We start from the raw sequence: 26,595 nt of genomic DNA, 5'->3' as shown, positions 1-26,595 counted from the left end.
TATTAAAACTCAAATGTATTAAGTCATGTTCATCAAATCCTGATCACGCCACTGTATTGCAATGCTCCTTCAACAAAGCGATACATCATCAATCTAATTTATTTTAAGAGATGTTAAAGCTTTGAACTTCCATATTCATAAGTAGCTCCACAACACACAAATAACATGTGTTAGAATTTTAAATGCTTGTGAATGTAGAATTGTTTTTTTAATATCTGATCAATATTTTTTTGTAAAAAATTATAAGGAATATAAAGACATTTTGATGATGATTATATATAAAGACTTTTCTTTATGATTGTAGAAACTACATGAACGATCCACTCTGACCTAACAATGTGACTTTGTCTTTACATTAAGCAAATAGTACATAAAAGCAGTCGCCAACATGGGTCAAGAAACCCTGCCTAAGGATAACAGGTGGTAGTGTCTGCCAGGTGTTTTTATAATCCGTACGTGTGTGAGTGTGTGTTTAGCAGGTGTGTGCTGATAGCGACGGACTCCAAACCGGAACTTCTACAACAGTTCTGATCGCACATATTAGTGAACGTGAATCAAGCAAGCACACGTTTAATTGAAGCGTGCTTATACACTCCCTCTCTAGAACAGAGAATAGAGAGAGAGAGATAGGGAGAGAGAGAGAGAGAGAGAGAGAGAGAGAGTTGCTGTAGTGTCTGAATCCGGTTCGTGTTTTGCTGTGTGCTCGAGGGCGTTCGTGAGGGTGTCAGTCGTGCCAAATCCTGGGAGAGTGTGGAGAGACAAGCGACTACTAAAGTTAAGCGACGATAATGGATGACCCAGAAGACATGAGATGAGACAAAGGTATTGAAAACGTATTAAATGGTGACTCAAAGCATACTTTAAGGATGTTTTTTTTAAACTTTCTTTGCATGTTTTAAATGTTTGACAGGTGCAAAATGAACTCCCATTTGTTAATCTCGAGCTTTAACACTTGATTGTTATCATTGAGAATGTTGATTCTGGTTAATGCTCACATTGGATTTTGTGATTTTTATCAACGCACAATAGATTGGTAATTTCTTAAGGACAATTTAATCAACACTTAGTTAACCTGCTTGTGTAGTCGAACTTTGGTAACGTGTTGTCGACATTGTAACGTACCTAGAGTGTTATAATGCTCAATATGTTTGACAGAGATTGAAAAACACCTGGATGGTAAGCAACGTGTTTACTTTTTGCCTTGTTTTTCAAGGTTTGCTGTGCGCATGCGCCGTTCAAGTTTGCCTTCATCGCTCGCTCTGCCAGTTTAACATATTCGATATTGTTGTGTTGTTGTTTTAGGGAACCTGCGATTTGTGCCCATTTTGTCCATCTATGGTAATAAAATTGTACGAGAAGAAATTCGTAATTTATGGAATTGTATTGCATTCACAATAAAACCAAACCAATGATAAAAGGGAGTCACATGGCAATGAGTAATGACAATGAATCAGTCATAATAATTCGTGAAATCTTTTAGTTCTCAAACATTTATATCACTTGGGTGTGCTTTCTCATAAATCTTTCCTGTAGCTCAGTGGTAAGAGCACGCAAGGTTGTGGGTTTGATCCCAGGGGATTGCAAATACCTATGTACAATGTATAGGATAATGCAATGTAATGCCTAAATGTATATGTAAATCATCTCTTTAAAAACCAGGTGTGATCTGTGTGAGATGCGCCTGTGATGGAAGGGGAACATTTACTGGATCTGGGTCACCTAACCGAGGTGGAGCAAACTATTATTCTCAATGTGCTGCTGAGAGATTCTGAACTGCGCAGCAAAGATGAAAGCAGAATGCGGTTAGTGTGTCTACAATACTAAACAGTTTTGGCATATATACAGTGAGGGAAATAATTATTTGATCCCCTACTGATTTTGTCAGTTTGCCGGCTTACAAAGAAATGAAGGGTCCAAGGTTCATTTTACCTGAAAGAAAGCGAATAGCAACCAAAGAAATAAATATAAAGGTTATAAATTGATTTGCATTTCAGTCAGTGAAATAAGTATTTGATCCCCGAATCAGCAATAATTCTAGCTCCTTAGTTTGGTTATGTGCATATATAGACCACAGATTAGTCCCTGTCACTTTAAGAAAGTACTCGTGAATCCACTTGTTATGTATATAAAAGATGCCTGCCAATAGAATCTGTATCTTCCATTTCAACCTCTCCACCACCATGGTCAAGACCAAATAGGTTTCAAATTATGTCAGGGACAAGATTGTAGACCTGCACAATCTTTGAATAGGCTGCAGACAGATGCTTTGTGAGAAGGAGACAACTGTTGGTGTAATTATTTGGAAAATAGACGATGTACTAAATAACTATCAATTGCCCTTGGTCTGGAGCTCCCTGCAAGATTTCCCTAATGGGGTAAAGATTAAAGATCAGCCCAGAACCACACGGAAGAAGCTTGTTAATGACTTCAAGGCAGTTGGGACAGCAAGCAAACCATTGGTAACACGCTATGCTCCAATAGATTGAAATCCTGAAGCACCCGCAAGGTCGTCCTGCCCCCCCTGGCTCATCTGAAGTTTGACAATGAGCATCAAGATGATTCAGAAAAGATTTGGAGAATGTGATGTGAAACCAAATTTGACGCTTTTTTGGGGGGGGGAAGCTGACTATGACCCCAAGACAAACCATCACTACAGAGAAGCACAGTGTTTGAAACATTGTTTCTCTGCTACGTGTACAGGATGACTTCACTGCATTGAGGGGTTGAGGGAGGGTCCAGTGTATTTGCTCGGAGATCAAATACTTAAAGTGTTGTAAAAAGTATTTGCCCCCTTTCTGATTTTTGCATATTTGTCATTCTTAAATTATTACTTTTTTTCACATACAGTCAGAAATGTTTGTATTGTTTTTTCCCTTAATAAATAAAACCATTGTTTAAAAACTGCATTTTGTATTTCCTCTGGTTTTATTTGAGTAATATATTTTTTTTGATGATCTGAATCATTCAAGCATTACAAATATGTAAAAACCAAACAATCCGGAAAGGGGTGATTTTTTGTTGTTTTGTTTAAACCACTGTATATTTCACTGACAGAAATGCAAATCAATTTATAACCTTTATATAACATTTTTTTCCCCTGCTTTTGATATTTTGTCTCTAATTTTTATGCTGGGTTTATTTTAACAGATATAGACCCTTCATTTCTTTGTAAGCAGACTAACAGGGGATCAAATAATTATTTCCCCCACTGTATATAGATATATACACAGATTGTATATTCATACTTGAACCATTTATTTGCATATTTAATTCAGTACACTACAGCAAACTGAGTCAGACCCAGTCCGTCTGCGTACACTCTCAGGGGCGTGGTTCAATGAGCAGCGCTCAAAACGATATCAGAAGGGAGGTGCTGATGTTGTGAATGCCTCTATACGCCGTAAGAAACGTGAAAAAGGTCACGTGATATTTTACTCATCACTAAGCTCTAGTGTACTTATGCAAATATGCGTGTTTGTTTGAGTTTTGTTTTTTCTCCTATGTTTTCTTAGATGTACCTCTGATGGCAATATTTGATAGAGGTATTACCCCCTCTGCTCAATTACCTGAGCAGCAAGAAGAACCAATAAGAACAGAGGAAGAAGGGAAGGAAAATATAAGTGTCGCAGAACATGGCACGAGTCAGGAAGAAAAAGAAAGACAAAAGGAAGATGAGGAAAGGTTGGTACAATGGTTGGTGTTCTGATGCACCTTAATTCAGCATTTTATGTCACGTTTAGTGTGCAAAGTGTGGATTTTCTGGAACAGAATAATGTAATAGTCAAAGTATATTGCACATTGCAACTATGTTTTTAATCTTTTTTTTAGTCCCATTCACAGAGTTCCTCCTGAACCCCTACCCAGGACAAAACTCAAAATCGCCAAGGTCAGCATACATTTCAGTTTGTATTTTAATGTATGTGCAAGAAAGATGGTTTTTGATGTACTAAAATAGTTTAATACAAGAGAAACAACTCAAATAATTTTCATTTCTTTTGACAGAAAATAGAAATGAATGGCGTTTCAAGTGTTGAAGGTAAATAAAACTACACTCAAGTATTGCAAGACTGTACAAAACATGGGATGTCAAAAAAGCAATAAATCACGCTGCCAATAACTTATTATGGTCTCATCATCTCATTTTCTTGCACATCCCAGGAAGTATTGTGCAGTCAGAGGATACGGACAGCAGAACTCTGTCTAGCGCATCACCATCAATGAAGGTATTATCAGCATGGTTAATTGTGCAAATACATCCCTGAAAACTGAGTGTTTCCTTCAAGTTTTGTTGTGTGTGTATGTTTCTGTAGGTCGACTCGGAGGGAGACATTAACTCCGGCAGTACTGAACTCGATAACACTAGATTCGACTCAGTCACCAGCTTGAGCTCCCATCAAATGGTAAGATACACATTCAGTACAGCACAACGCCACAGCCTCAGCATCATTGAGGATGTCAACATCCGAGTTTCCATGTGTGTAGATGAATGGCAGCTTGATGAGCCTGTACAGCGTGGGGGATTTCGGGGATGTTGTAGTGTCAGGACGGATCCAGTTCTCGCTGAAGTATGATTTCAAGAGGGAGGAGCTTCATGTCCATATAATGCGCTGTCAAGATCTTGCGCCGGCCCGCAAAAAACATTCAGACCCGTACGTATACATAGATATGGTTGTTTTGATTTGTCACTTGTTTTGTGATTTATCTTTCAATGATCACTGTTTATAACACCCACTAAGATTTGATACGCTTTTTTTATACCAGAAAATCTGAACATATTCTGAAGGCTTAAAACTACATTTACACTCTAAAACATAAAAAATAACAAAAATAAAATGAGAGACTACACTAGGCTTTACACTAAAAAGAAAAAAAATAAAGCAATCAAAAGTAAACAATTAAAAAACTAAAAGTTACCTTGCTTTAGGAAAGGGATGCTGTCATTCTTTGCCTTTTGTCATCTCTGCCTTTCTTTTAAACACAGGTATGTAAAAGTTTACCTACTCCCTGACAACACATCTCACAGTAAGAGAAAAACATCAGTGAAGAGAAAAACATTAAATCCAATCTATGATGAAACCATGAAAGTGAGCTCAGAATTTTTTTATGCATAATATTCTCTGAAATGTACTTCAGCAGCTTCAAAAGCCAACACGTTAGAAAAACATTTCTGAACTTGCTGGTTGTTTTTTCACTCAACCCTAAATTTTCTTTCGGATCAGTACAATGTCCGCAGGCTGGATCTTCAAGCTCGTGTGCTGAGTATTTCAGTCTGGCACACGGAGAGGATGAGAAGAAACCTCTTCCTGGGTGAGGTGGAAGTGAGGCTGGGCCAGTGGGACTGGAGCCAGATCCAACCAGCCTGGTACACCCTCCAACCAAGAGTGAGCCCTAATACATGAGTTATCTGTAAAAATCTGTACTGAAGATCAGTTTCTTATCACAATACTCTACATCATAGATTCAAATAAGTCCAGACGCCATTATGAGTCGAGGGACCATTCTCTTCTCGGTTAAGTTTATACCTTCTGGATCCGAGGGTGAGTCTGAACAGACACATTCAAACCCTTTTCCACCATGTGACGTGTGCATCATATTATGGTGGGTTTTGCAGGAGATGGCTACCCATTGACTGGTGAGCTCCACATTTGGTTGAGAGAGATCGTCGGTCTCCTTCCTACAAAACGTTGTGCGCCCATTACATATGTGAAAAGGTACTGTATGTGTGCACTTTCCTGAGCGAATGTGTTATTTTCTGTCATTATGTAATAATGTTTTATGTTTTTTTAAACAGTGTGGTATTGCCAGATGAAAGTGGTGTCAGTGGGCAACAGACTCGTGTGGTACGAGGGTCCGTTAACCCACAGTTCAACCACACCATGGTTTATGATGGGTTTCAGTCCAGTGACCTCTTTCAGGCATGTGCAGAAATAATGGTCTGGAGCTCACAGCCATCTACCTGTCTTGGTGGAGTACGACTCAGTACTGGCTCAGGTGAAACGCATGTAGATTTGTCTAAAATCTGTTGTGGCACTATGTAAGTACGTTAACTTGTGTATGTGTGTTGCAGGTGTGAGTTACGGTCAGTCTGTTTGTTGGATGGACTCTACTGAGGAAGAAATCAACGTATGGTTGAATATTATTCAGAGTCCCAACAGCTGGGTTGAATCGAGTCTGCCAATCAGGACCAATTTACAGCTGTGCTCTGAGTAAAGTGTGTTTAACATGTGCATATTTGACCTGTGACATTGTTGTGTAACAATCAGAGTAATTAATCATTTCTACTGACAGATGAGAAACCCAGAGCAGTTACATCTTTACTAGAAAACTCATTCTTTTAACAAAACGAAAGTAGACATAGTAAAGTAGAGGGTGTTGAGTTTAAAACAACGAAATATTTTGTACAAGTGGATTTGTTTAAAACTGACCTTCATACATTTCATTGGGTATTTCAGTGCTGGTGAATAATAGTGACAAATTGATTGTGTTGTTGGGGTGTCCGAGAGTTTCTTTGTACACTGTCATAAAAATCTTAATAGAAATAGAATGAGGATTTTTTTATAGTTTACTCAAAATGTACTGTATGACTTTCTTCCACAGAACACAAAAGAAAATATTTTGAAGAATGTTGTTAATTGAATATCCATACAATAGAAGTGAATGGTGGCCAGTGTTGTTCGGTTACCGACTTTCGTCCAAATAATTTATTTTGTGTTCTGCAGAAGAAAGATAGTCATAAAGGTTTGAAGTGACAAGAGGGCGAGTAAATAATGACAGAACTAGTGAACCTTCACTTTAAACAGGTTAGAACTGGTTCATTTTTTTGTCATACCGGGTCTTCATACCGGGTTGTCTCTCTTTCTTAACATGATTTTGCAAAATGATGATTTACACTTAACTTTGTGTTTTGTAGCTGGTCTTGTTTTGTAACAGCGCTCTGGGTGACATTGCTGGCCAAGCCCCACACGTAAACAATACAGAATAAAACTTATATAATAAAATACCACTTAATTAATAAATACACAGAGTATTTTTACAAGAAACTGCTACGTATTAAATGTTGATGTTGTCAAATTTTTGTGCTGTCAGACTTTTCAATAAACACTGAATTATCCATAAATATTGCCATAAATATCTTAGTACAAATTTTTACTTCAATATTAAAGATATATAAAAAGGTTAAACAAGTAACAACATGTCAGATAATTATGGCAAATCGTGCAGGTCATCTCAAGTTGCAAACATTTCTGCAATGTTACTACTGAGCTCTCATTTCACAACACTTTCTTGACGAACGATCTTTTCTTTGCGCGCGCGCTATTGTTAACATATCTGCCTATATTTATTAAAGCTACTTAAAAAAAACTCTTTGTTCTAGTTAAAATGAAGCATAAATCTCTTTAGATTGCAGTTTTAAATACCACAATAAAGGAAGTCCATAAGTGCTTAGCCGACTAGAGTCATGTGGACGGCAGCGAACCATCAGGTCATATGACTTTAATTAAGTCCCGCCCACGTGCGTTTTCATTGGGGACTTCTTTAATCAAGCGATGTGATTGGTGGGAGCACATTCGATACAAGTATCACAACTCCGGTTGTTTTTGATCAAGTGAGGACAAACGGAAGAAAGTTTCGATGTCTGTCTGAGTTCAATGAATTGCGCCGATCATCTCTTTACACCATGTGGTTTATTTTAGCAGGAGTCGTGATTCTGTGGTGTACTATAGGTAACGATTTATGTAACTTATTGTATAAAAAGTAATACAAGGAAGCATATATGTTGTCTCAAACGCGCATGTGTGTCGATCTCGTGATTTGATCACTGATGCACATTTCCTGTTATAGTTCTACACATAACTTTTGGTGCAAAGGACCATTGCGTACTTGCACCACAAGTTTATTAGGGCATGAAGTTAGAAGAAAGTAATCTTTGTGTCTATGTCCGCAGATGCCGCAGCACTTGGTGGCAGGACAGTTCCAGATTTCGGAAGGACGTATCACGTTAAAGGTATATTTTAATACACGTGCCACATTCAGTGATGTTTCTCTAACAATGTTAATCTGGCACGTGTCACTTTTTCAAGGTGTGATATCATTGCCTTATGCTGAGATCAAAGAACCGTTTGAGGCGTGGTATGATCTCGAGGGCAAGAAAAGTCGAATCGATTATTATCATGGTCAGTGATCTATTCTCTTATTAAACTCCTGAAGTTTGGCAATGGAAGTTGATGCACTGTGTGTTGTCATGTTTTTGTGTGACTCGTGCAGGTCAGGTGAGCACTTTTCAGATCGGGACTGACTTGCATTATGGTGCCCTCTACAAAATCACTCCAGTGACCACTGAGACAGAAATCAATGTCATGAAGTGTTTCCAGCTCAATGGCACCAAAGATGAGCCGGTACTTCCACAGGGAGCCCTGCCTGACCTTCAGGGTTTTCAGGTAGCCGTACTGTTTTAAGATTTAGATAACATTACAGTCTAACAAGTGAAAACAAGTGTGTGTCATTGTGTGTTTGCAGTTTGAAACGATAGAATATTACGGAGGTGCTTTGTGTGAGGTCTGGAAAAATACCACAGTGGTTGGCCATAAGACGAACACATATCGTCTATGGGTGACGCGTCCGGAGGGAAACGATTCCCCGGCCAAACCCTGGCACTACGAGATGATGGGCTTCAACACACTTTTGGGCTCCCACTACGACAAGTACCTTCTAGACTACAGTGACTACAGCCCCCAGATGGACCCCAGCATTTTCAAACTACCTGAAGGTATGCATTGTAATGGTCTTGTGTGCCTTTGTACAATTACACAAAAAAAAAACTAATACTCGCCCTTTAGGAATGAACTGTGGAAATTTTCCTGGTCCTGGTGTGGAGCATCGTCTATTAGCCAATCCCATTCAAGATCTTGTTCATACTTCCCCTGTTGGCCACGCCCACCATATGTTCGGTCACTTTAAGGAACAGTATAATCGTCAATATGACAGCGAGGAGGAACATGAGGAACGTGAGCACAACTTTGTACATAATGTCCGGTGAGGAATTAAAGCATTTCTGTATTCATTACATTATAAAACACTATAGAGAAGTAGTGTAACAATATGCTTGTCTTGTTTGATAAATACACTTGCAGGTATGTTCACTCTATGAACAGAGCTGGACTTTCGTTCTCTCTTTCTGTGAATTATATGGCTGATCGATCAGAGGCAGAAATGGCTGTGATGAGAGGAAGTAAAGGCAGACGGACTTACAGAAAGGCTCAGCCGTTTCCCTCTGAAATTTGCTCTGTGGCCATCCCTGATTCGGTGGACTGGAGGCTGTATGGTGCGTTTCGAGAGCCTCTTCGCAGGTTGTGTTTTCGTGATCTGAATATGTGAACTCTGAATTTATGTTTCAGGTGCAGTGACCCCAGTGAAAGATCAGGCTGTGTGTGGATCCTGCTGGAGCTTTGCCACCACAGGAACACTAGAGGGAGCACTTTTCCTTAAGGCAAATCTACACACATTTCAACACGCACTATTGATAATAACAGAGGTGTGATGTATAACATCATTAACCCAGTATTGTGTATCACATCGAATCACACCCCTTACTAATACACATAAAAAATCCTATTCACTACACCGTACATCTATTTCTGTTTTTTGTCAACTTGTGAATTGAAATGAATACCATGTCTTCATATGAATGTCTTGCATTGTTGACTCTTCTGTTATATAACTGTGGCTATTGCGTACTAAGAGGAGATCTCTTTCTGTTTTTTAGACAGGGACGCTAGTGTCATTGTCCCAGCAGATGCTTGTGGACTGTACATGGGGTTTTGGAAATAACGGTTGTGATGGAGGAGAGGAGTGGAGAGCGTATGAGTGGATGATGAAACATGGTGGTATTTCTTCAGCAGAAAACTATGGAGCATATATGGGCATGGTGTGCACATACTAATACGACATATGTTAAATTCATCCTAACTATTAAGTATTCTGATAGCAGTGTTTATGCATTGTGAAAATAAGATTTGTGATATAAAAGATCACAGTGTGTATGTTCGCATTTGTTTTTCAGAATGGTTTGTGTCATTACGATAAGACATCCTTGCTGGCGAGGGTGAACAGCTACACAAACGTGACCAGTGGTGATATTGTGGCACTGAAGGCTGCCATCTTTAAATTCGGCCCTGTAGCGGTCAGCATTGATGCTGCTCACCGCTCTTTTGCCTTCTACACCAATGGAGTCTACTACGAACCAGCATGCAGTGAGTCCACACATTCATGATTTAACATACAACCTCATAAAGATTACTAACATGACATGTGCAAGGTTCACATGTAAGCCCATTTCTCTGTTGCCATACTGGTTTATACGCAGTATAAATGCATGCTCTACAGGTCCAGAGTGTACATTTTTGGAGGATCTATTGACCGAAATGCAATATAATATACACAACTATGTCTTTAGAGGTGTATAAAAGACCTAGCATAATAAAAGCGTTATGTTTTTATTACCTTAGAATGAGCGGTTTCCCTAAACGGACAAACTGCTCTACAGAGCACATTTCATAAATACTTTATCACCGTCGGCACGTTTGTTATCTCCCTTGGCAAGTTCTGTGTCCGCCACAGTAGTGCTTCGAAAGGGAGGGGTGGAGTGACCCGTTGGTTGCAATTAACAAACTTGCCCCTAGATGACACTAAATTTCATACACTGAACCTTGAAGTAAAGAAGCCACACAACGTATCAAAATACGCTACAGTATTTAAAAAAAACTAAAAAGTACTTTTACAGTCTTTTTCGCAAACCATCAATCGATTGGCCTATTTGATCAATCCCTTCACCATTACACTGACTCAGTTGATTAAGTAAACAATGTTTGATATTAAAAGCTTTTCTCAGTCATGCAATAAATCTGACATATGCAACCAGTTAACACCTCAAATATTCGCATATCCCTGTGATCTTCCATTTGATTTTTTTTTTTGATTTTGTCCCTACTGGATGTGTCGTGACGAGATTAAACCATTAAGAAAAAGCCATTGTCGTGTCTTGCCGGTCATTGGTCGTGTCTGGTGTAGAAACTGTGTCAGTTTTGAAGTAACCAACAGTTTAATGTTCAACAGTTTACGAATGACTCTTTGTATCCTAATTTAATTATTTGGTGTTTGGTAATGAAGGGCTTACTTTGCATCTGATGCAATGACAAACAAGCCATTCACAAGACAACTGATGGCACCTGTATTCATATCAACTAGTATCTAATTAATTAACCATATATATTTATATAATTATATTTTTGATTAATAATCCGATATAATATTATGTCAGGCATTTGTTCTTGCAATGGTATGCAAAATCCTTTTTGTTTTTTAGCATTTTAACAGTAATTAAATGATCAATTTGTTTTGTAACCATATGTTTAAATGTAGCCAGAAATGTAATCGGAAAGTAGCAACAGAACTTTTGTTAACTTGACAAATTCTAACAAAAACAGTCAAACTGAAACACAAGTCGCTTTAGTTACTGAAGTCTTTCAACACAACACATCATGCAAATTGGCAAACTATTAGCCTAGGCTACTAAACGGCACTAAAACTTAACATGAATTGTTACAAATTATAGCAATTTATGCAAAAGACGATGGAAGTCTGGCAGCCTGCATGTTTCTTACGTTGACCACTTTTCTTCCACATGGAAGAAAGTCTGCTTTCCTTAAGCTCACTGGTTAGAGCATGGCGCTAGCTTGCAACGCCAAGGTCATGGGTTCTATCCCAGGGAATGCACATCCTTGGTAACAAATGTATAGTAAAATGCAAAGAAAGTTGCTTTGGATAAAAACGTCTGCCAAATGCATTAATGTAAATGTAAGTCTGGCCAAACTACTGAGTAGGCACCAATCAGAGGCTGCATTTTTATGTCATCATGTAGACTTCTTACAAAGTATTTTAAAACTACAAAAATGCAATCACCAAAGTATTTTCATATAAAATATGAAGCTGTTTTCATCTCCCTTTTCAAGTACAATTTACAAAATACTATTATACAATATCATAAATACTGCCCATCCCATGCATGTAGTTTACATACTTTTTGACACATGTTTGATATCTACAGAAAATGGAACTGATGACTTGGATCATGCTGTGCTGGCAGTTGGTTATGGGATCCTGAGAGGCGAGCCGTACTGGCTAGTGAAGAACTCCTGGTCGACTTACTGGGGGAATGACGGTTATGTACTAATGTCTATGAAAGACAACAACTGTGGTGTGGCTACTGATGCTACATATGTTACGTTATCTTAATACACACATCCTTTTAAAAATCAAATGACGCCACTAAATAAAGTTTTTTTTTTTTTTTTTTTTAATGCAGTATTCTGTATACTAGGACAATTGTTCACAGTTTTATTGTGGTTCAGTTGAAATGTTAATGAACGGAAAATCTTAACTAAATGCTTGTTTGTAAATTATATGCTTTTCAACATGCAGCTTTGGCAGTAGAACCTTTAGAAAACACTTTCGCACAGGCAGGGGTCAGCAATTACAATGCTTACAAGTGCCCTTATCAAACTTATTCAATGTTATTTAACATTGGAAGAAAAATTGCATAAAAAGATAATTTCTAACAAATGACTGCATGCAGTACTACCATTCCTTTCGAAAATATAATGTAAAATTAAAAATTTGACGTGTGACTGAGGTTTGACCATGTGACCTTCAACATCAGTTTTTCTCTGTAATAGTATTACAATAATTGTCTCAAAAAAGTAAGATTGAACCCCACAGGCTAAAATATCAATACAGCAGGTCATGAAACCTTAGGTTTTTTGCTGTGTGTTTGAGAATGTTTTCTTTACGAAATAAAAATCATCTAAAGTCATAAAGAGTTCATAAATCAGCACATTCTAAGTTAAATTGAATTATACATGCTCTTAAAACCATTTCAACCAACATCACTAGCTAAAGTAAATAAAAGCCCACACGGGATATATCTGGTATGTTTCCGAAAAATAAAAGCATAAGTACTGCTTTATAGAGAAGGCACTATTTGACACCCAACATGTCAAAACACACACATATGTTGAACTATTGCTTAGTATGGGTAGTAAGGTAAGTATCATAGATTCAAAACCCCATTCTAACGTCCATAAAATACTATGCATTCACTCTGTGTAGTACTAAGAAAATTGGCATCTTATTAAATTTCACATTTCTAAACAACACTTCAAATGTTCTGCGTATACAATAGCTACACAACCTTGAACACTGTACACTGCATCATTCAAGTACACTGCAGGGCACATTCCCTCTTGTAATATGAAATAAACACATTGGAGTGGGTAAATCATTCAAAACCTGGATCTGTGACAAATACAGTACATATAATATTGAATTATAGTAGAGTGATATTAGTATAATAATTGATGTGGTTAGCTGTAGGTAACTGCCTGTCAACTCAGCCAAAATTACTGAGACTTACTGATATACTTCTGCTGGTTTTGCATTTGGTTAATAGGAAGACCTATAAAGTTTGTCTGCATATGTATGTGAATTTAAATCTCTGTTCGGCTGAGATGTGTATAGAGAGTAGCGTATCTCAGGAACACTGCGGCACATCGCAATGGTATATAGAATTGATGTAACACTGTATTTGATATTATACTTGCATAAGTTTTTATAACATTCAAATACGGTAGAACGCCACTTCTATATACCACTGCAGTGTGTCGCAATATACAGCATCTTCTAAAACTATTTTCTAAGTTTCCCATTTCTCGCTGCTTTTTCAGTCATTGAAATCTAGCGGCAAGGTTAAGAATTGCAACCACCCGTTCACTCCACCCCTCCACGGAATATGTAGATAGAAATAGCTCATTCTAAGGTAATTAAAATAAAACACTTATTTGTGTAAGCTCTTTATACACCTCTGAAGGCATAGCTATGTATATTATATTGCATTTTCATCAATAGATCATCCCAAAAAACATTTTTTAAATGTCTGTACACAAGTAAAATCTAGAGCCTACAGGCAAACATATTTAGAAAACGTGCAAATATCTGTGAAAGTCACACAAATGAGTTTTTGTATCAAAACTCAAATCTCATTCACTTTAAGTTTCCCCATTTATGAAAATGCTGATGTAAAATGTAGAAATATTTGAATATAAGGCTGCAAAGTGTTGTAAGATAATTTATATCGATCTGGACTCATCTGCTAATCTAAGTAGTTCTTGGTCTTCTGTGCTCCTTTGTGATTGGCTGGTTTGTACTGGAATTTGTCCGTCGTGTTTCTGAGGATCAGACCTAAAGGAAGAGAAGAGAAATTTTTGTTTTGTTTTGTTTAGACTATGCCTTTATTTGGTTAGATGAATGTGGTGTGATTGTTCACCTCTCTACATCAAAAATGCTGTCTGGAAGTGGTTGATTGGCAGTCTCAGGCAATCCTAGTGCAAGCACTGCAGCAACCAGAGGGGTGGAGCCAAATATCAGCATAGGCACAACAGGTGCACTGCGTCCAAGCAGGTTTATTAGTGGAGCTAAAACTCCTCCAATGCGTGCGAACATAGAAGCTACGCCGATACCCGTCTGCCTGTCGAAAGACAGAAAAGCTTTCCATATAACATACAGTTTGTAGGATAAATATAGATTTACAGTTCTAGATGATTTTGAGCAAGGGGTTGTAGTCTAGTCACAAATTGTCACAATCTGGGCCTTTACTAAATATTAATTGAAATAGCAACAGTTTCTGGTATTTATTTGTGTCCAACTTAAGGTCAAACTCAACCCGGAGAGGTGGATAAGAAGAACATGCTGGCCAAGCATTTGTCATCATGAATGACACTTACCATCTGTTTCACAGCATGATGACAAAGAGGCCACTTCTGTTACGATATCTGAGAGAACACTTGTACATATTTTTCCTCCCTGCCTATATCAGGATGCAAAAAATGCCAAACTGAGCCTTTGGCTATTTCATGTTTATCTGTTGCTTTTACACTTTAATTGAAACCTGCAGTTAAGATTAAGATTGTGTAGATGTGTGTACCTGAGAACAGTCGGGATAAGTTCTGCAGAATAAATGTAGATGATGGCAAAAGACGCTGTAATTCCAAATTTCCCCACCATGGCTAGAGCAGTCCGTACCTTAAAACTGTCTGAAGTAAGGAGAGTAAATAAACAAAAGAAGTAACAATAAGTAAACAATGGAAATGAGTAAAACAAAGAAAATAGTAGAAACAAGCATTTTGTTTAGTGTCCACAACAAATCACTTGAGTACACTAGTGCTTTAAGTCTCCGTCTGCACTGTTTTAATTGTTGATCAATGTTTCAAAATGACTGTTTGCTGTTCTTTTTTAGCATCTCACACTGTGAACATTCCTTAAACAGCTTGTCAAAATATAAATGGTTCAACTTTTAAAAACATGTTTTCACAGCTGTGTGCCTACTTGTAATCCGCAAATAGTGTTAAACGCTGTTGATACCTCAAACTGAAAGTCTGTACAGTACAGTGTTGACCCATATTGCAGCTTGTGGGATCAAGTGGTATAGATTAAGAATAGGTGTTAAACCAAAATGTTATGCAATTATTATATTTCAAGCGGTTGTCCCCATCCCTAAAATAGAAAGCCAAAACGTTTCACACTTAAAAAAAGAACATTTATTGGGTTCCCAATACTTATACTATGCCCTATGAGTATAGTATGTACTGTTATTGCTAAGGAAAAATATTCGTATTTATTCATTATTTCATATTATTGTTTACTGTATATACTTACATTTACTAATTCAATGATGCATCACTTATTTTGATTTATTGTTGTGGGTAATATCAGCCATTTAAGTGTTCATACACTTTTCATCAAGAGTACTCATATCAACATACTGGGACGTAATTCTTCATTTGAATACTGGTATGGATTGTATGTGAATTGAGATGCAGGGGTCAGAGAGTGGCTGTCGTCTCATTTGATTGGTCACCTTCTGGAATGGCGAGAGTGAGTAGACACGCCCCTCCTCCCACAGCAAGGAACACACTCAGTGGGATTCGCCGACTGTAGGGGAGCAGGACCAACACCAGAGACCTTGCGGGTACCTCTATCAATCCAAACATGAACTGAGTAAGGTAAAGGTCTACCCCCAGGTCAGACACACCAAGAGACAGCCCATAATACACCAACACATTAACAAACCTGCAGATACAAAGAGAAAAATCAGTTAATAAACACTTTAATACGCACTGGTTCTTAAACTTGAAATGCTGAATTCTTGTAATAACGTTGTTATTACATCTGTGACTTGGTTGGACATGAAAAGTTTAACTTGTCTGTCTGGAATGTAGCATAAAAGGAAAATATGCAAATTATGTAAAGCACAGGTATATTTAAAGACTCTTATCTTACCAGATGTAGTACAGTATGAGACTTCTTTTTCTCATCTGTGGGGTCCGAACCAGGTCAGCAGCAGTATATTGAGTCCTTTCTTGCGAGATCTCATTTCGGTCCACCTGTGCCAGCAGGAACAGAAATAAAATAGATTCAGAGAATCAAACTCAGTTATTAAACTTAAAAGTTGGCACAGATATCAGTTTCCACTACAGAATCCCTACATCTACATTCACTTAAATTTCAATGGCACACTTCATTCACTCATAGCCGATGATGAGAAAGTCATCTCTTGTAGCCTTGGGGATTTAAACCGCTAGCTTCAGTCTATCGCTTCCTACAGACTAATAAACAAAGGTCCCCTTGGTAGACTGGTTGCTTAGGGTGGGTGATGGTTGTTGTCATGGTGATGATTACAGAGCTCATAGACGTTTTATATGGGATTCAAAGATTGTGCCAGAGGCGTGATGAAAAAAGGGGGGGTGAGAAAGTGGGCAGCTCACAAGAAAGTCTGTACCTGAACGGTGGGAGGTAACACGCGACCATTAACATTGGCCGCCTTACGCAAAAGAACAATCGCTTCCTCTTCTCTGTTATTCACCAACAGCCAACGGGCTGAATGTGGAAGAACCCTGTGAAAGAAAAAAGATAAATTTATGTTGTAAGAGTCATCAAGGGAAAGAAAGTGATGTACAGACAAGATGTAACACAGAATCTTAAGTACTGCTTTTACTGTTTTTTAAAAGGCAACCACATAGATTCTGATTGTTCTAACCTTGTTTTAGTTCCTATATACAGTCGTGTCCAAAAGTGATGTCCAACTTTTGAAAATGGACAGCTTTGCTTTAAATGTAATTACAGTGTTGGCCTGCTCACCGGGAGACTGCATTCATTCATTTATTTATTTATTTAGAAATTAGATGTTATTTATTAGAATGAACTTACTCGTTGTATAAATACCATGCACTATGCTGTGTTTTAACTTTTCTGTTTTTCCTGTTTGCCCCTGTAAAGCTGCTTTGAAACAATACACATTGTGAAAAGCGCTATATAAATAAACTTGAATTGAATTGAATTGAATTGTTAAAAAATTAATAATATATCGCCGCTGTCCTTCCGAAACCAAATTTACTGTTTTTCAGGAAATTGAAAGAACACTATGCATTTGAGATATTAAATTGTTTACAAGCTCACTTTAATACTTTTTAATGGTTAGATTTTTTCAAACCCAGTGACAAACATAAAAGTTGACTAAAACTAATGATTTATGACAAAATCACGAAACATGGAGATACAAGGTTTTGGACACCAGCGATATGAAATATTTAGTATTAAAGACTGCATTTATGTTACATATTTGTACTTTTTGCTTTGAGAAGAATTTGTATACTTCGTAAAATAAAACCATATTCCCAGATATGCCAGTCTGTCATTTTGACAAATTAGTAAAATTCAACCGGGGGGGCATTTAAAAGATGTTTACAATTATTTTGCAGAAAAAAAAATCTAACAAAATAAAACACAAATATGTTTTCCTTTAATAAATATATGAATCAAGTTGAATAATAGTTTTAAATAAAAAATTAAATAATTATTTATACACAATTTTTATCAAATTAAATTCAAAAATTCCAAATACATCTAAAAAAATAATAAATAAATAACAGCTTGTTAAGCTAGAGGTGTGCTTTAGTATTTTTGTTGAAAGACAGTTGTTTTTCCAGGCACAATTCCCACATGTAATATTGTATATATGTTGTCTCACCAGATATAGAATATAAAGAGAAATCCTGGTGCAGAGATAGCAAGCTGTAGCTTTCTCCAGTCTCTGATGAGATAAGCAACACCTGCAAGCAGCATATAGCCGAATCCAAAGAAATAGTCTGTGAAGATGCCGGCTAACATCCGTCTCTGTGTGCAGGTCCATTCTGTGCCTATGAGGAGTGGGTGAGGATCAAGGTTAGGTTTGTTTGGCTTTGGGGTTAAAGGTCTCAATCTGGGATGTTTAGCTCTAATGCAAGGAAAATTGTGAGTTTGTTACCGTTGGCGTTTAAATGTGTCAGTACAATGTTGTTGTGAATCTGCTTATTAAGCAAAAAGTATACATCCTGTCACTACATGTGATCAAACCCATGACTATGGCATTGCTTGTGTCATGTTATACCAGAGCTAGAGGGACATTAGAAAGTTACTCCAAGGCTCACCAAGCACAAATGCATTGATTATGACTCCCGAGACAGTTGTTCCTATCATGAAGCGCAGGGTGACATAAACAGGGAAGTTTGGAGCAAAGGCAGCGGCCACACCAAATACTGTCTGAAGTGCTAAAGACAAGAGCATGGCAAACCTTCTCCCATACCTTACAGAGAGAGACAGAAAAAAAGACAGAGCATTGATGAGAATATGCTGATGAAATCTTGTTGAATGAAATGGTATTCATTTCCTTATTATCCAGGTGATGACACAGTGGAGGTTGTGATAAAATAACATACATTATGGAGAGTGATGTGAACACTTATAAACGATTGAACGATATAAAGATAGAGTGAAAGAAAGCCAGAGAGATCGGAGCATGACCTCTGGGTTGTCGGGCATTGCCTAAACAAAGTATCCACGTGTAGATGCATATTTGTGTGACTAAAGTGTACCTGTCTGCCATAGCTCCAAATACAACAGCCCCTACAAGCAGCCCCAGCATATAAATAGATGATCCCAAACTGTTCAGACTTGCCTTGTCACAGACCAGATCCCACTGCAAATAAACACACATGAAACCATATTACTTCATAAAAGATCAATTGAGAGCAAATAAAAAGAAACCATTACCCAAGAATGACACAGGACAGGTGTATTATATGCATCGTGCAGAGTTAAGTTTGTGAAAGTCAAGGTCAGCTGTGTCAATCCAAACAATTCAGTTTATATAAACAACATAATAAATATTATACTTAAATATGCTACAATATAAATGCATATTATAGCCTAATAAACATATCAAAAATAATGAATTTTACATATTGATATTAATAAATAGTCTAAATAATTCTACATTTGACAAGAGCTTTAACAACAACAAAAAGCCAATAAACAAGTAATCTGTATAATGTATAAGCCTATCAATATTACCTCTGTGACAGTTGTGCTTTCGAACACCTCGTGGCTGTACACCCATCCTGTTGTACAACTTGAATGTGCACTCTGGTTTTCTACAGAAATACCTGTGCACGAGTCCGAATGCCCAGTCAAGAGAGAGATGCTTAAATTCACGTTTGAAACGTTGCCGCCGTTAGATGGACGTGAACCCCGACAATGGTGGGGTGGCGTGGCGCCTGTGAAGACGCTCGCCATCATGTGGAATGCGAGAAAGATCTGCGGTATACATATCCATACATACAAAAGCTTCTGGTATCTCCCGAAGCCGCCGATCGCGGACAACAGCTGGTCGAAATTCATTGTCGACTTTCCGAGTCGCAAGGAAGATGTTGATCGCTTTAAACCAACACAATAATACAGAAGTGTACAGTGAAGCTCAACACGAGAATCTGAATTTCTGCACGTGCAAGAACCGGATAATATAAAAAACAATTGTTTTTATCCTGGAACAATAGTTTCCATCAATTCAACAACAGAGATCAATAACACATTTACGCAGCTCCAGCTTGTACCGTATATTGTTTCATTGACAAAACTCTATAACGCCACAATAGAGAAACAAATACTTTTACGAAGACGCGCAAGAAAACTAAATGTTTAGAAAATAATGTTAATACAAAGGTAGAAGTCTGTTAATGTTCCCTATAAGGCGCTTTTCCCATCCATCGCGACTGTGCAGATTGACTGTGTTTAACCGAACAAAACACACACCCCGCGCGCGCTAGGCTTGTTACAAAACCTACGAGACAGACTTGCGCACAACAACACCAAATGTGAACGGGTGTATTACTTTCGCTCGTACTGCCAACGATCACAAGGAACTGATGTTAACACAAAAATCATATATATACGCTTATGTATAAACTGTGTTTGACTATTTTGACTATAAATTACACCTGCAGAAAATAACTCTAAATGGCACGCAAATCATGAGGCTGGCTGTACATCAAAGCATTGGGACACGTTAAATTAGTCCCACGCGACTCCACTGCACGAGAAAAGAACTCTTGTTGAAAACAAAACATGTGATACAAAGACATAGAAACAAATTCACGCATAAACTGTTTTTATTTTACAGATTTTATCAAATCTAATGAATACTAAATGTGTTTACAATTAATAAAATCGATTAATTGAAAAGATCCATCAGTATGACTTTGTGATGGACATCGTGTGCCGACAAATAATTTATTCCACGTCCGTTTTAGTGTGATCACAACTCCTTCCTGGAGGAACATTCCTAACTCAGTCCGGTCTACCACATCTCTGACAACATTACCTATCTTTTCAGTGAATACTTGACAGGCAAATGGAAAAAAACTCTCTCTTTCTCTCAACATTGTTCTTGCTTTTGTGGAACCTAGTAACTTGGTATAAGGACCTATTGAGCTGATTAAGACATAGACTATGTAGTTAGATCCTTGGTGTTTTATTATTACATAAATTGGAAAACATTCAAATTAGTTGTGTAGTTTATTATATTGTACAGGTTGTTTCCCACTCATTAAACAACACTCACACAAACTTCAGACATCTGACAAGAGCATGTAACTTCGGTGTTATGAGGCCCAGGGCCATTCAAGATGAGAGTAACGACGCTCACATAGACCTCCATAGGAAGAATGGAATGCGGAACTAACTCACGTCATGCAGCGTCCCACATTTTAAACATTTCACTGAAGTCCATTCATTTCAGTGTCTCCCTAACGCATATGCTGTACAGTCAAGCCCGGATTAAGAACACATTGGGCCCTGGGGCTATAGCAGACCCAAGGGCCCCCTTCTTTTCATTGCCACGGTGTCTTCTGCAGTGTTTATTACATGTTATTGCTATTATTATAATATTTCATTTTCTAATTATTGCATCAAATTTTCTACCGTTTGAATTTCATTTTATATGTATTTATTATATTTGCTTTTCTGTATATTTCATAGTAATTTTATTTCTATGTTATATAACAACAAGTTTACAAAACTTTCCTATTTTCTTTTATTCTTTGTTAAGATTATAGTGACAGGAATCACAGCAGCAGATTTAAGAATGCGGCCCCTTTAAGAGCTGCCGCGTACCCACAGCAACCGTTTCAAATCGGGTTTAAGTGGTTTAAAAGCCTTTAAATGAATAAGAGCGTGATTATATAATGTAACGCTAGACAAAGGCTTACAAAACAAACGCATATTGCGTTAAATATTTTTCTTTAAGAAAAATGTATTTCATGCTTCAAAGCGTTAACATTGAAAGCCCTACTATTTTTTTATTCTTGAAGAAATATACCTTATGTTTAATTTCTATTTTCTACAAGCACAAGTTTGCAAAGCCTACTAAACTTTTTAGGCTATTAAACAAGAGTAACATTAACTCTCCAGATATGAACCTCAAACAAACAGGTTTCCAAAATCAATAAAAACATTTGCAATCACTTCCTTAATGGGTATTTTACAATAAAGACTTCAAATAGGGTCTTAACGTTAAAAAATCTTCAAGCTTCAGCTGAGCACTAACCCTTACGCATCCTAAATACTTCGGGCCGGATCCGGACCTTTGCTTTGATCAATCCGGACCGCGAGACATACGATTATTTCAGTTGTTTAAATTGAGCCTCGAGTCTAAACAATGGAGAATCACATCACACACGATCTCAGGATTGAACTTTTGCAGCTATATCCTCTAATATCTTTATAGCTCCTCTAATATTTTTATAGCTCCTCTAATATCTTTATCTAGAGCTTAATTTGAACCCTTTTCGCTCCGCGCGCGCTGCTTCTCTCCCGCCAAAGACACGCAGCATGAAAAGCAGCAGATACGTCTTAACAATACTAGTGCAGACACGCAGAGCAGATAAATGGACACACAACAGTAAACAAAATGCAGCAATTTTAAAGTACTTGTATCTGTCTGTCGGTTTAATGTTTGCTGTATGTCTCCAACATTTCGTCCAGATGTGTTATATTTTATGAATCATAACGTTTTTAATCTAAATTCAGCATTAGCGTTATTGATCAGCATGTAAACGTGTGACACTGTGAAAACCCATTCTAAAGACTCTTCAGCATCAAAGATGATTTTCAATCATTCATTTTAAGATTTCAATTTTAAAATGGCCTTATTCAGTCAATATTGAAGATTTTGTTGTTATATATTTTCACTGAATATTCTTTCTGTTTTTGTGTAGAAAACAGTAAAAAGACTTTTTCTGGGTTTTCACAAGCGGGTCTCATTTTGCCATGAACAGCGATTAATTGAGATATTATTTAAAGGCTAGTTCTGGTGTGAATGGAAAGGCTGAGTATGAGAGCATTTTAATTGTTAAATTACATTTGTTGTTTGTATGTTGTCAGTAGTTTTTTAATTTATCAATATCAATTATTTATCAGACTTGATAAGTGCACGTCAAAATATAAAACAAACGGCCTAATAAAATATCATATATTTTAGGGATGCACCGATATGTAAACTTTGACAGATCACGACTAACGATGATATTAGAAGATATAGCGGCAAAAGATCAATTCTTAGAGCACGTGTGATGTGATTCTCCATTGTGTAGACTCGCGGCTCAATGTAAACAACTGAAATAGTCACATGTCTCGCGGTCCGGATGGAACGAAGCAAAGGTCCGGATCCGGCCCGCCTATTGAGGATGGCTGATCTACACACTACATCAACAATGTTTGCCATCGAGTGAATGATCATGACAGAAGACAGTTCTGTACTGGATTTAACTGTGAACAGCTGAAGTTCATTAACCAGAGAAAAGTATTCAAAATGTATCGGCTATAATCTATCGGCCTAAATTTTATAATTGGCGGATAACATTGAAAATGACCATATCGGCCGATATCGATTTTGGCGATAATTTATCCTGCATCCTATATCCATGTGGGTTAGTTGATAGAATTGGCTGGAGCCATTTCCTCCAGCCAATCAAGGGCCCCCTCCTTCAGCGGGCACTGTGGCTTCAGCCCACCTAGCCCTTATGTTAATACGGCCCTAGTTGGTGCAATAAGTGCATTTTTTTACATTTTAACGAGTTTGCAGTTGATATTAAATGTTACAATTTAACACAAATACCGATCTTCTATTCATATTACACCCAAGATAAAATGGTGCTACAAATGTAGTCAACGTAGTAATAATCAGTGTACGCGATGTGCACCTTTTTGAGCAAATTGTATGCGAATCACTACTTATTATATGTCACAGTAAAGTCCATTTTAATCGGGGAACGCGATCATGTGCAATTTTACCTCAAAAACTCATATTTCCGATAATTCCGAGAGCACGTGAAGGCAACATAACTCTAATATTCAACGGGTCTGATGAGGCCCAACTGAAGCGGAACCTATGTCATAGGCCAAATAAAGAGAATTGGAACCAATATTCCATAAAAATGTGATCGAAACAAACAATAACGTAAATATTAATCTGACAAAACGCACAATTGACATTATATTAACTATCTGAAGAAACAACCCAACATCCCATAATACCTTGCGCGTGTTGCGTGTAGGCATAGCAGCGTGAGTGGCGTCATTTCCGTCAATTGTGAACATGGAGTCGCACGGATTGAAGCTGAATTTCTGGGAGAATGGACCGAGACCCGGCCAGTTTTACTCATTCCCAGGTAACAGCAGCAGCAGTACGGCTCCCGGATGTGGACCCATCAAGCACACACTGTAAGTTCAATTCGGTTTTGGGATCTTTGTCATTTTAGCCGCTTAGTTTACAGTTTCGCTTTCCCTGCGCTGTGCTGCATCATCATGGAGGAAAGTGACTTTTTAAACCGGCACATTGTCGTAACTAAATCTTTAACGTTCCGTAGTTTTATTTAGAGATGTTCTTAATTTGGTTTTTAAACGTTTCTCTTGAACTTGTAGGAAGGTAGAAGTTGAGTGGACAGTCATTGGCTAGCGTGTTAGCAATAATGCTAATGAATAGGCAAATATTATAACCAAGTTTAAACCTGTGTGGAGCGTTTGTTATGATGTCTAAATGTCATGAAATTAAGATGCACACAGCTGAATATTTATTAATGGAAATGAAAAAGGTGCATGTATGTATTACAGGGGATTCATGTGGGATATTAATGACACTAATATCCATTGCTATTTGCATGTTTACATTGAATTGTAATCATGTTTACTTATACATGTATAATGTTTTCCAGCAATCCCATGGTAACGGGCACATCAGTGCTTGGTGTGAAGTTTACTGGAGGTGTGATCATTGCTGCTGACATGCTCGGCTCTTATGGGTCACTTGCAAGGTTCCGCAACATCTCCCGTCTGATGAAAGTCAACAACAACACCATCCTTGGAGCCTCAGGGGACTATGCTGACTATCAGTACCTCAAACAGATTATTGAGCAGATGGTGTAAGTTTACATACTATGATTTGATTTGAACATTTTATGAATATCATTTGTATTATTGTGACACTATGTCAAATCAAGCCAAAGCCGTAGTGTATTCAGTTCAGTCAGTGTAACATTATTTTAGAATATAATCTGGATAATGTCTGTTTGTTTAGGATTGATGAAGAGCTTCTTGGTGATGGACACACTTACACTCCCAAAGCAATTCACTCTTGGCTCACACGAGTCATGTACAACCGCCGCAGCAAGATGAACCCGTTGTGGAACACAGTGGTCATTGGTGGATTTGAAAATGGAGAGAGGTGAGACAATATCCATTCTAACTACTATTGTCAACGAAGATGTCAAGTTGCAATAAAAAGAGCTGATACCTCTACTAAAACAAGTTTTTTGTGTGTCCATCTTGTTTCCCTCCAGCTTTCTTGGGTACGTGGACAAGCTAGGAGTTGCCTATGAAGCACCATCAATTGCAACAGGATTCGGTGCCTATTTGGCTCAGGTAAAATGTTTTGGATGATGTCATCAATTTTACCGATAGTATGACATATCATGATGTTTGAAGTTGTTTGTTTTTGGCAGCCCTTGATGAGGGAGGTTCTGGAGAACAAAGTAGAAATTACTAAAGATGAGGCAAGGTCACTGATAGAGCGATGCCTTAAAGTTCTGTACTACCGGGATGCACGTTCCTACAACAGGGTAACAAACTTTCTTCATTTCATAAAGTGTCAAAAGTCGATTATAATACAAATCGAGTACAAATATTTTATTGCATGTATGAAATCAATACAATTATTCCTTTATCTTGGATCCTCCCATAGCATGAGATCGCCATTGTGACAGCTGAAGGAGTTGAGATTATTGGACCACTGTCATCTGAAACAAACTGGGACATCGCCCATCTGGTCAGGTAGGCTGAAACGATAATGTATCTGACTATCTGTGAATGTTAGCTAATATATAAAGTGCATAGTTCTATTATTAAGGCAGATTTACATTTTATTGACTTTTCAATTACTCTGTTTTTATTGCAGTGGTTTTGAATGAATGCTAATCCGGTTTTGGCAGTTGATCTACAAATATGCTCTTATCTCCACCAGATCATTATTGTATTGTCAAGACTACAGTTAGATTTGTTTCTCTCTTTTTTGTTATACATTAATAAATTTCATAATGTTTTCTTGTGTCCTAGTTGTACTTTCTTATATGTATTTAAACTGACCCTCGTTGACCCATAACTATCCAGTCAAATGAACAAACATTCATGCTTGGATCGAAAAATACCTTATTGTTTTGTCCATAATGTAACTTGGAGCATTCTTGTAGTATATAACCTCTAAATAGAAGTCGTCATATGATTTTGCTTACAAATTTTACACTACACATCAAGTGCCATCTTAATACAGTACCAAAATTGTGTTTTTGATTTTGTGGTTTCTGAAGATGAGGGGCTATCATCCAGATTCAAGCATGTTTCTAGTTTGTCTACAAAGATTTAAATTTGCACCAAAATTGCATCCAGCAACAATATACAAGAAGCTATAGTCTAGTATAGTGGTTCTCAAACATTTTCATTGTAAGACCCCCTTTGTGATGGGTTTATCGCTTTGTGCTCCCTTCAATAAAGGCATACAATCTTAAATTGTAATTAAACTAAAAAAATATACAATTACACAATGCTGAAACATAGATTACACTA

The 26,595-nt window shown here is 37.5% G+C and overlaps 4 protein-coding genes across 5 annotated transcripts; 3 read left to right on the top strand and 1 right to left on the bottom strand.

Annotated features, from left to right (window-relative positions):
- The first annotated feature begins 581 nt into the window (after window positions 1–581).
- Window positions 582–7,430, top strand: sytl1 (synaptotagmin-like 1). Its single transcript, XM_056740983.1, has 15 exons — window positions 582–822; window positions 1,660–1,802; window positions 3,276–3,418; window positions 3,513–3,681; window positions 3,829–3,886; window positions 4,003–4,036; window positions 4,159–4,223; window positions 4,311–4,400; window positions 4,483–4,649; window positions 4,982–5,084; window positions 5,220–5,381; window positions 5,459–5,537; window positions 5,612–5,711; window positions 5,792–5,991; window positions 6,068–7,430. The coding sequence occupies exons 2-15, from the start codon at window positions 1,687–1,689 to the stop codon at window positions 6,208–6,210; spliced, it is 1,629 nt and encodes a 542-aa protein (XP_056596961.1). The 5' UTR covers window positions 582–822; window positions 1,660–1,686; the 3' UTR covers window positions 6,211–7,430.
- Window positions 7,431–7,572: 142 nt separating this feature from the next.
- Window positions 7,573–12,796, top strand: LOC130415350 (digestive cysteine proteinase 2-like). Its single transcript, XM_056740982.1, has 11 exons — window positions 7,573–7,724; window positions 7,946–8,005; window positions 8,082–8,174; window positions 8,266–8,438; window positions 8,518–8,767; window positions 8,838–9,033; window positions 9,132–9,322; window positions 9,396–9,487; window positions 9,764–9,925; window positions 10,061–10,250; window positions 12,104–12,796. Exons 1-11 carry the CDS (start codon window positions 7,679–7,681, stop codon window positions 12,289–12,291), a joined length of 1,641 nt encoding a protein of 546 aa, XP_056596960.1. The 5' UTR covers window positions 7,573–7,678; the 3' UTR covers window positions 12,292–12,796.
- A 278-nt stretch (window positions 12,797–13,074) lies between these two features.
- Window positions 13,075–24,122, bottom strand: si:dkey-166k12.1 (solute carrier family 22 member 13). 2 transcript variants are annotated; one of them, XM_056740980.1, is made up of 11 exons: window positions 24,016–24,122; window positions 19,498–19,860; window positions 19,020–19,123; window positions 18,576–18,730; window positions 18,137–18,305; window positions 16,889–17,003; window positions 16,390–16,493; window positions 15,968–16,179; window positions 15,035–15,143; window positions 14,378–14,578; window positions 13,075–14,292 (listed from the first exon to the last, which is right to left on the bottom strand). In XM_056740980.1, exons 1-11 carry the CDS (start codon window positions 24,076–24,078, stop codon window positions 14,181–14,183), a joined length of 1,707 nt encoding a protein of 568 aa, XP_056596958.1. In that variant the 5' UTR covers window positions 24,079–24,122; the 3' UTR covers window positions 13,075–14,180. The 2 variants fall into 2 exon arrangements, with proteins under 2 accessions (XP_056596958.1, XP_056596959.1); XM_056740981.1 differs by lacking the exon at window positions 13,075–14,292 and adding an exon at window positions 14,835–14,917 and having other exon boundaries at window positions 14,415–14,578.
- psmb4 (proteasome 20S subunit beta 4) lies at window positions 24,067–26,075 on the top strand. Its single transcript, XM_056740984.1, has 7 exons — window positions 24,067–24,201; window positions 24,693–24,899; window positions 25,055–25,201; window positions 25,317–25,398; window positions 25,479–25,595; window positions 25,718–25,806; window positions 25,931–26,075. The coding sequence occupies exons 1-7, from the start codon at window positions 24,077–24,079 to the stop codon at window positions 25,941–25,943; spliced, it is 780 nt and encodes a 259-aa protein (XP_056596962.1). The 5' UTR covers window positions 24,067–24,076; the 3' UTR covers window positions 25,944–26,075.
- Window positions 26,076–26,595: the final 520 nt, after the last annotated feature.

Source organism: Triplophysa dalaica, chromosome 25 (genome assembly GCF_015846415.1).
Source record: "Triplophysa dalaica isolate WHDGS20190420 chromosome 25, ASM1584641v1, whole genome shotgun sequence".
In the NCBI taxonomy this organism is placed as follows: domain Eukaryota; kingdom Metazoa; phylum Chordata; class Actinopteri; order Cypriniformes; family Nemacheilidae; genus Triplophysa; species Triplophysa dalaica.
Note: the sequence above shows the minus strand (reverse complement) of the source record. Positions and strands in the feature narration are given on the sequence as shown.

Bases quoted from the DNA above. Each gene is read 5' to 3' on its own strand.
- sytl1 (XM_056740983.1), top strand. From the start codon at position 1,687: ATGGAAGGGGAACATTTACTGGATCTGGGTCACCTAACCGAGGTGGAG. The intron at 4,650-4,981 runs GTACGTATACAT...TTTTAAACACAG, and splicing joins CGCAAAAAACATTCAGACCC to GTATGTAAAAGTTTACCTAC. The intron at 5,712-5,791 runs GTACTGTATGTG...TTTTTTAAACAG, and splicing joins CCCATTACATATGTGAAAAG to TGTGGTATTGCCAGATGAAA.
- si:dkey-166k12.1 (XM_056740980.1), bottom strand. From the start codon at position 24,078: ATGTTCACAATTGACGGAAATGACGCCACTCACGCTGCTATGCCTACA. The intron at 17,004-18,136 runs GTGAGACAACAT...TTTCTTTCACAG, and splicing joins CTCTTTATATTCTATATCTG to GGTTCTTCCACATTCAGCCC. The intron at 16,180-16,389 runs GTAAGATAAGAG...TTGTATCTGCAG, and splicing joins CTCATACTGTACTACATCTG to GTTTGTTAATGTGTTGGTGT.
- psmb4 (XM_056740984.1), top strand. From the start codon at position 24,077: ATGGAGTCGCACGGATTGAAGCTGAATTTCTGGGAGAATGGACCGAGA. The intron at 25,399-25,478 runs GTAAAATGTTTT...TGTTTTTGGCAG, and splicing joins TCGGTGCCTATTTGGCTCAG to CCCTTGATGAGGGAGGTTCT. The intron at 25,596-25,717 runs GTAACAAACTTT...ATCCTCCCATAG, and splicing joins ATGCACGTTCCTACAACAGG to CATGAGATCGCCATTGTGAC.
- LOC130415350 (XM_056740982.1), top strand. From the start codon at position 7,679: ATGTGGTTTATTTTAGCAGGAGTCGTGATTCTGTGGTGTACTATAG. The intron at 8,439-8,517 runs GTAGCCGTACTG...GTGTGTTTGCAG, and splicing joins CTGACCTTCAGGGTTTTCAG to TTTGAAACGATAGAATATTA. The intron at 9,488-9,763 runs GCAAATCTACAC...TCTGTTTTTTAG, and splicing joins AGGGAGCACTTTTCCTTAAG to ACAGGGACGCTAGTGTCATT.